The sequence below is a fragment of the Neltuma alba genome, unplaced genomic scaffold, assembly GCF_004799145.2.
Source record: "Neltuma alba isolate B1F8T4 unplaced genomic scaffold, ASM479914v2 tig00006958_pilon, whole genome shotgun sequence".
NCBI classification, from domain to species: domain Eukaryota; kingdom Viridiplantae; phylum Streptophyta; class Magnoliopsida; order Fabales; family Fabaceae; genus Neltuma; species Neltuma alba.
The window spans coordinates 13,180-23,642 of record NW_021634635.1 but is presented as its reverse complement, the minus strand read 5'-3'; the positions used below and the strand labels follow the sequence as shown (position 1 = coordinate 23,642).

At 36.2% G+C, this 10,463-nt stretch overlaps 1 protein-coding gene across 1 annotated transcript; it reads right to left on the bottom strand.

Annotated features, from left to right (window-relative positions):
- Window positions 1-460: 460 nt before the first annotated feature.
- On the bottom strand, window positions 461-2,185 carry LOC114751509 (flavonoid 3-O-glucosyltransferase-like). The gene is given in 3 exon segments (XM_028940176.1): window positions 461-1,070; window positions 1,072-1,315; window positions 1,673-2,185. Coding segments are annotated over 3 exon segments (1,338 nt in total). The 5' UTR covers window positions 2,166-2,185; the 3' UTR covers window positions 461-469.
- Between the last annotated feature and the right edge of the window lie 8,278 nt (window positions 2,186-10,463).

Sequence of the window (10,463 nt, the reverse complement as noted above, 5' to 3'; positions counted from 1 at the left end):
AAAGGTGATGAAACATGCAAGAGACAAGCAAAGATATAAAATAAAATGATTCTTTCTTTTCCTGGTTAAACGATCATAAGAAACAACCTGCAAAAAAAACACAAAGGATTGCATACAAACTATAAAACAGAGGTATATAACAAATGAAGAGGCAACCAACAAACACAACTGGTGAACCAGTGAGCAACTTCTTCGATGATTTCTTCTCACACATGACTTGCTAAATTTTTTGGAGACAAAACCCAGAATTTCTTGCTCAGCTGCAAAAAAGGAGAGGTCGAAGCAAATTTGGGGTGGATGCTGACTGGTGAACGGGACTGGAAATGAAAGCTGCCATTTTTTCAAAAAAAAAACAAAAAGAAAAAGGAAAAGCAAACGATGCCGTTTCAATTAAATGGAGGCGCAACGAAGAGGGCATGCAACAGAGAGGTTCCGCGCCGCTCTAGGACTGGGATGTCCTGAATCAACTTTAAGTTGTGACTAAGTCAATCAAAGTCCTAAAATTTTGTGTAGAGCTGCCACTAGGCTCAATAGCTTTCATGGCGGACTGTTTCAAAGACGTAACGTTGCTGCGCATCATCTTCCCCTTTTCACCTGTCAAGCTTGATTCCAAAACTCTGATAATCTCATTCTTAGTAATAACCCCATTGTCAACAGCCATGGCGACCCCCCATTCCCCCTCCAACATCAGAGTGTTCAACCTCTGATCTCCAAAAAACGGCCTGTAAATCATGGGCACACCACCTACAATGCTCTCCAAGATCGAATTCCAGCCACAATGCGTCATAAAAACACCAGTTGACGCATGTTTAAGGATGTCTAACTGAGGAGCCCAAGGAACAACAATCCCTTGTTCTCCTGTCCTTTTCAAGAATCCTTCTGGTAATTGTTTCTCAGGGCTGCCTCTAAATGACCATATATATGGAAACTTACCTTCTTCCAAGGCTTGTGCTAATGCAGATAGTTCATGGGGTGGGGGTAAGATGACACTTCCAAAGGCAATATATAGTACTGATGCAGTTTTTTGCTTGTCAAGCCATTGAAGGCAGCCATGTTTGTCTGGGATCACAGGTTGGGGTGGTTAGAGCTAAGGGTCCTATGTTGAGTAACATTCTGAAGTTTGGTTTGAGCTCGTTCACAATGGGAGGGAGGATTGTGTCGTATGAGTTTATGGCTACTGTGGTTGCTTTTGGAAGCATTTGTCCTGCTTTGTGGATCATAACTGCAAAAGGTTCGTCTATTTCCCTCACAATTCCTTCTGGTAAGTCCCTGACCTTCACTGAAGAAAAGCACGGCAGGAAACTCAAGCTTTGTTCTGCACAGGCTTCACGTCATTGAAATCAAACAACGAGTCAATAATCGGAATCTAATCAAAATTATGAAGAAAATATTGAAGCAATGAAAATAAGACCCAGAACAAGAATGAGTGTTATTTACTGCACAGTTCAAATACTAATGGAATCAAAATAAGGATAACCAGTAATGAATTTCGTGTCTAGAATCCTCTTTCTTCAAGAAAGAAAAATTTCCACAGAATCAAAACTGTCGTGGAATTTATAGGATCGTAAGGTCGGTAACAATTAAATTCAGATCCGTAAACATTTTAATTTCACATTTGTGATGGATGCGAAAGAAAAGAGAATCTGGAGATGAGTTTGAAAATTTCGGTTACCATCATCATCGCAAGGAAATTTTTCACGAAGAAGGTCGGTGACGACGTGAGTTAACAGAGCATGAGGGCCAGCCATCCAAAGAGGGACCCACTTGGCATGCATTTGCTCTGCCATTTCTGCGCCGAACCAAAGAAACGCATCTGTGACGATGCACGTGATCTTCCTGCCTTTCTCCGCAACGGCCTGATCCATAGCTCGCCGGTAGTTCTCCGGCATGGCCCTGAGGAACAAATGAAGCGGCTCCAGGGGATGGCCGGAAGGGACATAACCCGTCGGTAAGCCATCGTGGACGTTATAAGGCTTTATGTTGGGAAACTTGAGGAATATGGAGGCACCAATATTGGCAATATTAGGGGCGGTGCAGAAGAATGAGAATATGACTTCAGGTGAATCAGATGCGATTCTTTGGATGACGTTCAGAAGAGGAACTGAATGCGTCCCGAATGGGAACGCCAAAACGGCCACGTGCCGGATTTCCGAGGCAGCTTTCATGGCGGTGAGGTTTCAGAACTCAGATGTTAATGTGTTTTCTTTTGATGGAAAACAAATGCTAAAGATTTTCTCGTGGCCTGTGAATATTTGAGCTTTTAACGCAGAGAACCGAGAATAGGCATAGCCAAAAGACTGAAACAACTGGTGGCGGAGGACGAGGATGACAAGAACCAAACCCATGCATTTTGAATCGTTGGATTAATGTCTCAACAAAAAAAAGGATCACATTTGCGTTAATATGTGTATTTGGAGAGCCATTAATTTTAGTTAAAAACACATTCTGATATAAAAGAAATGTGAAAGTAATTTTATCTTAAAAATTATAAAAACCCACTGAAGGATTTATATAAATTCTCAACACGGGATAAATCACATTTGGAAAGAGCTGCTTTCCTTCCGTTTTTGGTCTTAACTTTACCACAGGCTCACTCTAACCACACAATTCTTATTTCTTACACCACCCGGATCGCTTCCACAAATATGTCCTTTTTATGCTAATATTTATCTGAAAATTACAAGAATAACAATAATTTAAATATAATTGCTATATCTTTACTATTTAGTAAAATTATATGTTACTCAATCGCGTGATATGAAATTATGAGCAAGTTTATATCTGCTTTAGGAGTACATACTTGTTATAATTCTAAAAAAAAATTGTATATTATATGTATATATGAAAGATATTTATCTTGTATAAAATATATATATTTCTCTCTGAAAAATAAGTAAGAAGAAATAAATAAGTTATATTCCAGATTTTGACCCAAAATTCATCTCATTTAGTCAAAACCCTTCAACTTCGCTTGGCCAAGAAATTTGTCAAGAGGGCATTCTTACACCCTACAAAGTGAGTGTATAAAATCTTTTTTCCCCATCGTTTGGATTATTAATGGCAGAGAAGACCATTTGAGGCCCTAATAAGAAGAGTATATCAGACAATATAGAGTTCTATAAAAAGGAACAAAGAAAGACTAAGAAGACCGTTCAATAAAGTCATTGAACGAGACTTCCTGGTCAACAATATATCTAAGAACTTGATTGTTAATAGAGCACAGTGGAGTCATGCGATTCATGTAACCAACCTCACCTAGTGGGATAAGGCTTGTTGTTGCTGTTTGGATTACTAATGTAAAATTGATTTTGAGTTATGTAAAGTGAATATGCAAGAGCAATTTTATTTCTTAAAATGAAACAATGCTTTTTTGTTTTTTAAGTTAATCCAAACAACTCATGCCGAAAGGGTTTTAAATTTGTATAACTAAACTGATAAGTAACGATGACTTGAGAAGTGTTCGAACTTCCTAAAGCCCTGGTTCTTCAACAAAGATGGGTCATCATCCTATTATTATTATTATTATTATATTATTATTATTATTATTATTATTATTATTATAACAAGGCAAGGTAAGCTTGAACGTAAAACAAAACCAAGTTACATCTAGTCAAAGCCCTCCAAAGTGGCCTCCAAAAGATCCTGCGCAACTTGCACCACGCTCAGAAGATATTTTAACTATCTACTTGGTCCCTGAGCTGACTAAGCAAGATGATCTGCACATTTTAGTGCTTCCCTGCATGTATGACATAACTAAACATCCCACGTGGAATAGATGAGCAACCTGGTTTTATATATTTCACTGCTTAATGGGTGTCCATCTCTACTATCTATCAGTAATAATTGGATAGCTTCCAGAGAGTCTGAAAACAACTGAACCCGTGGAAAGTTTATTTCCTTACACATTTTCAGACCCTGTTGATAGCTATAAGTTCCACTGCAGTGGATGAGGCATAGCCTAGGTCTTGTTGAAATCCCCTAAGCCAATTCCCTCGGTCATCTCTCACAACTCCTCCACAAGTAGCATTGTTTTGACAAAAAACTGAGCCATCGACATCCACACGAACATAACCAACCCAAGGTAGTTTCCACTTGACCATCTCTCTATCTTCCTCCTACAAAATCTTACGCTTGAATCTACCCTCTTCAACTCCCTCTCTCAGCTGATATAAGCAGTGGTGAATCAAATTTGGTGGTGGCTTGCAAGTCCCCTCAAAGCTCATTTTACACCTATTCTTCCAGATCATCCAGCATAGACTACCAAAAACTTTGACCCAGCGGCATCTTTTAACCATTCTCGCACCTGGGGAGTTAGTGACATTCCACCTCAACCATTCTGATCTGATGGTTTATCTTTATCATTAAAGCTTCCTCCTACTTGTTCCTTGAATTCACTCCCTATCGCGTTTGCTTCATTCAATCCGCCCTGCATACTAGAGATCGGCTCCTTCCCACGATTTTTCCCTTGATCCTGCTTTAATAAAGCTGCATTGGGATCCGTAGTTGTCTGGCTCATGTTGCTTGGAGCAATAACCAGAGAGGAAGGTCCAATTGACTCCTCACAATTCTCTCTCTCATTTGGGCCTCCGTTGCTCATGGTCAATGTGGGCTCTGATGATTGAACTTCTCCAACCACAACATAGTGTTGTCTATTACTACCGTTACTTGGCCCATATTCTCTACGCAGTTTGAGACTGACGCTTTCCCATTTGGATGGGCTTTGTCTGATAAGCCATGTCTTTGGGTCTCTGAGTTCGTGGGCTTAATATTCACCTTACCTGGTCCCGTAACTTGAACCCTAGCCTTCTGTCCCTTTCTAATTTTAAGACCTCCTCTTGTATAGTACGTTGTCACTTTCGTACTCTGACCTTGCTTCCCCCCCCTCATAGACAACTATCGCTTTTTCTCCCACTAGAGCTACCTCGGTCACATCTGTCTCAGTGGTCAGACGCTCATTTGTCTCCTCCCAACTCTACTATTACATCAAACTTAGATAAAAAAGGATGAGGAACACCTTTCTTCTTTATCTTCCCCCCATACCCATTCTTAGCAAACCTGTCTCTATGTTCAGGCGTAGAGCCACACGGAGTTGGCCCTTCGACAAACATCCGTAGGCCAAATTTGTCGTCCTCCACCTTAGGAAGATTTTTCAATGAGTTACTTGGCGGCTGGGATTTTGGTGTGGAGCCCATATCGGACGATTTTGCTGCCCCAGGGCTGACTTTCCATGGACAAGCTTCCTTTTGGTGACCATATCTCCCACAAGAGACGCAAATAAGCCCTAGCCCTTCATATTCTACATTATACAGTGCTGATGTGCAGATGACCCTTGGTACCAATTTTCTCTGTAGATCAATCTCCACACAAATCCTAGCAAACCTTCCTCTCTGAACTTTTGCTCTGTTAGCTTCAATGTCTGCTATAGTATTCATGTCGACTTAATGGTCTTCCTAATCATATCACCCAATCTCCAAATGCACTTCATTGGAGTAGCGGTGCAGAGGTATATTTGGAATCTAACCCATGTCGCTATACGACCAAGGAGATTATGAAACGGATCAAAATATGGAGACCACCTTTGCACTAGCACACTATGTTGAGCAACAACCCAAGGACCTTCAAAAAGCACACGCTTATATTTGTTTCCCCATGTTTCATCCATTTTAAAATGAACAACATAATAGTTGTTTGGCACATCGATAAGTTCAAAATCACCCTCACAAGAGCTCCAGATACGACATAACAGTTCTTTCAACTTATAAACATTAAAGCGAGCTCCCAAAATTGTAATAATTAAAGCATTGTTCTAGGGCTCATAGCATTCATTGAATTCGTCCTTTGTGCAAGGCACAACCGGGTAGATATTCATTAACTTCTTAATATCCTCAGAGGGTTCTGAAATATTCCACATCTGGTCAAGTAAATCAGTAAGTAGTGGGTCTTCTTCCATAGCAGGATCCCCTAACGCTACCCATTAAAATCTTGCCTTTTGCCCCCAGAAGGGAATCTTTGTAGGAAGGTGGATGGCTAGTGCCCTTACTCGTTGCATTAGAGGTCGAAGAAACCTCATGAGCATGACATCCCTTAGCATCTTCCATCTTGCCTGACATAATAGTATCCTCCTTTAACTCCTTTTTGGATTTCTTAACGTCGACTATTGGCATCCCCTCTTCTAGGAATCCATCAGGCGGAACTTTCCGGCAGCAATGTTCACCCACAGCCACAGGAGCAGAAATCAAGCAGCACAAATTCCAAGAGAAAGAAACTCAAGCAGAGAGCGCTGCCGTTTTTATCAATATACTATGAACAGTATAAAATTATCTAATTTACCCGTATACTATGGAAAGACATTCACGGCTTTGAACGAGTTCAGGCTCTGCCCTTTCCATATTCAGCCAGAACTAATGCTAGTAGAGCCGGGAAAACGGGCCGAGCCCGTTGGGCCGGCCCGTTTAAGCCCGTTTAAATCGAGGGCCGGGCTTGTATTTTGTAGTCTTGAAAGGGAAGTCGGGCTTAAAAGGGTCAGCCCTGTAGGGCCGAAAAATAAACGGGCTGGCCCTGTAGGGCCGCGGGCCGGCCCGTTTAGGCCCGCCAAATTTTTTTTAATTTTTATATTTTTTTCTTAACTTAAAAAAAAGAAACCCTAACATTTTAGACATAGCATAATCTTAATTTTACTTATTCCAACCGTTCACATAGATAGCATTCACAAAAAAAAAAAAGAATCATTATAGTTGTGGGAAAAAATAACCAAAAAAACGTGAAAATTGTAAAATTTAAAACTAAACATATTTACAAAAATATATTGTTATTTATAAGTTGTCAAAACTTGTTAAAATACTGTATGTGTAATTTTTATGGTCTTTATTTGTTATTCTCCCATATTTTTTTATACTTGAAATATAATTGATCAAAAAATCTTTTGAACTAAAATAAAGATCTATATCATTTTTATAGTTAGAAACAAATTTAGAACTAAAGATGATGGACTCTTTTCTTTTTTATCGGTATGACAAATGATTATTCTTTATGTATACTATGTTTGTTAGTTAAACTTTTTGTTAATTATTGATAATTAAACCAGATCATCTACATTGTAATTATCTACTGAACTTAGTGCTTATTTAATTGTTTACGTCTGTCCTCTATTTAGTTTGTTTATTCAATAGACTCTATTACACTGTGATATATGTTTAGACATGATGATATTTATATTTGTGAGTTAATTTTATTTATATTTATATCTTTTATTAGTAACTTTATTGTTTTATTTTTATTATTTTGATAAAATATGCAAAAAAATTTAAAAATTTCATTTTAGTTAAAAGGGCTAAAAGCCCGCGGGCCGGCCCGAGCCCGTTATCTCGCGGGGCGGGCTTGAAAAAATGAGTGATTTTTGGAACTCGGGCTTAACGGGCCGGCCCGTTTAAGCCCGAGCCGTGACGGGCCGGCCCGTTTTCCCATGCTAGTGCCCCAACGTCATCAGCATTTGCCCCTTCCATATTCCTTCTGGGTTTCAGAAAAGTTATAATTAATACCCCATCCTTTCATAACTTCCTCATCAAATTTTCTCTCTTTTATATTTCCACCCATTCCCAAAAAGAAGACATCCAAATAGATTTTGCAAGAATACTACTTGTCCCAATAATTAAATTTATAAAAAGTAAATTAAATAAATATAAATATTTAATATATGATCTATTATATCCAAAATTTACATATATTCAGTTATAAAATATGCGCTTATCAACTTTTATCTTTATTATAATTACTCAGTAATATTAAAATCAAGAGTATTATTAGATTTTTATAACTGTTATGATATTATAATATGTGGATGTCCATATCCTCTTCTTCCTCTTCCTCTTCCTCTTCCTCTTCCTCTCAACTTCATCATCAACTCCCACTACTTCCACTAGGCATTAATCTTCCACTACTCCATTACCTTTCCACTATGCCTTTAATCTTGTAACTCCCCCCACTCATATTCATATGGTTTATTGTCCACTATCTATCATTTAAGTACAAATGTAACTTATGTGAGACTATGCCTATAAATAAGGCATGTCATTGTATTGTGAAGCAAGTAAGGAATACAATATCATTCTCTCATTTTCTTGTCTACTTCTCTTCTCCAATCTACTTTCATTATTGGTTAATTTCATAACACGTTATCAGCACGAGACTCTACCATCAGAGTTCATGGTTTCTAGTTGATGCACGTTGATGTTTTGTTCGTTGAATGAAGATAGTTTGATCCGAAAGTTTGGTAAGATTTCTCCAATTTATTTAAAGCAAATGATGGTTTTGCATATTAACCATATTGATTCATTGGCAATCGAATATTTTATTCATCATATTGAGATATGAAAATTTTTATTTTTTATTTCTTTTCTTATATTTTTATGATCCTACTATCCTAATACTCCTTGATTTGCTATGAGGTTTATGTTTATCTATAAAATTACTATATATGATTATCATCTCTGATATTGGTTAATTGTTGTCTTGGAAAGTAGAATGTTAAACATATAAATGAATGGCTAATAGCCATTATATTCTTGATTTTGTGATTAGATGGCCAGAAGCCACATCACGTTTTGATGATTATTTGATAAAAGACTATCTTGTGGTAGTAACAGATGGCATGACAAGACTGTCACAATTTGATAATCTATATCAAAGTCCTGAAGATTGATGGTTAAAAATCACGATACAAAAGAACTTCATAGTTCTAAAAATTTTGTTATAGTCCGGAAGACTAATATTTGAGAAAAATGATGTTGCTATTGAAAGCAAGGAATATATCCATAAGAGTGATAAAGAATATGATAACATTGTATCAGTGGAACTGATAACTAAAAGGGCAATAATCTTGGGACTTGACTATTGAATCATAATAGCAGAATTAGTAATGGCCCTATGATCAATATGATAAAATTATGAACAACTGTTATAATATGACCAGAAGTCATATAGACAAATATGTATTAGTTCATTGAAAAGCAAATGTTAAAGAAAAATGGTTGTGGAATCAAAAAGACCATGTGATATTATCAAAGCTAATTTTAATGCCTAAAGGCAGTAAGTTGTGAAGAAAGATAGATATCCAAAGTATATATAAAAATAGAAAACATATAAGTATATGCCTAGAAGGCTATGTGTATAATGTTTAATTTTTATGGTCTTTAAATTTATTGTGATTTGTGAGAAACAAATGTTATAAGAATTTGATATTGTAATATTGATAAGTGTGTGATATAAAACTAAATAGATCAAATAGACTCAAGAGTTACTAGTTATATTTTGTTTATTTATATCTTATTTATGTGATCTGATTTAATATTAGTTTTGAACATTTTAAATGTCTATAGTACCTTGATCAATATTGAGAAGTTTTGAACATTAAGTACTTTACTTTTAAAAGTTCATTTTAAATGTTCTTCATCATTTTTGTGTGTTTTCTATGTGTCTTGTAAGTTAAATCTATGATACTCATTTGTTATTATGTTAATAATATATTGAAATAGAGTTGTCTTTCATATTCCTCTTAAATTATATAGTTCCTGAAGAACTAGATGTAATAGTATTAATATAGTTCCAGAAGAACTAATACTGATTTTTCTTTATGAGCAGACAAAGTATTGATAGTGAAAAATATGACCCATAGATCTATATCACAGCTTTGGTTCTCCAAAGAGTGTAAATGTTATAGTATAATTGGATTAAAGTCCGTAACTATATATAAACTAGGAAGTACTTGAGCTTCCAAGCAAAAGATAGGTTATTGGCTTTAACCTATTTTATGCTAGCAGCTATTTATGAAATATATGAATAAATGAATCATATTTGAATGACTCAATCTTGAGGGGAAAACTGTTGAAATACAAATATGAGTTGATATTGGATATATTTTTCATATCAATTTCATAAATGGATATCATCAATCATATATTATATTGAAAAGTTTATTATTGGTAACGAAACATGATACAGTAAACCAGAAGTTTACTGATATAATTAGATTTATTGTTGGCATGACTTGTTTGATCATCTTAAACTATATAATTATTGAAGATTATGTATTGATATCCATTGAAGAACCAGAAGATTCTTCCGAATAGCCAACATTTTTAAGAATCCGTATGTGCTGCTTGTTCTCAAAGAAAATTGATTATAAAATATCACTAGTTATGTTTTGTTTTCGAATGGATCACTATATTTCTGGAAATATATATGGGCCCATTTAGAAGCACATAAGCCATACAAGTATTTAATATTTGATAGATGCATCTATATAAAATGGTAAGATGTGTGATTGATATTAATTTGCAACCTGAAGTTTGCAAGATTATTTAGATAAATATTTCCAGACTATGTGATTCCCAAAACTTGATTTTAAAGATGCTAGTGAATTTATATATCAGGCTTTTAATGTTGAAAAGCCTGCTTAACAAATTGAT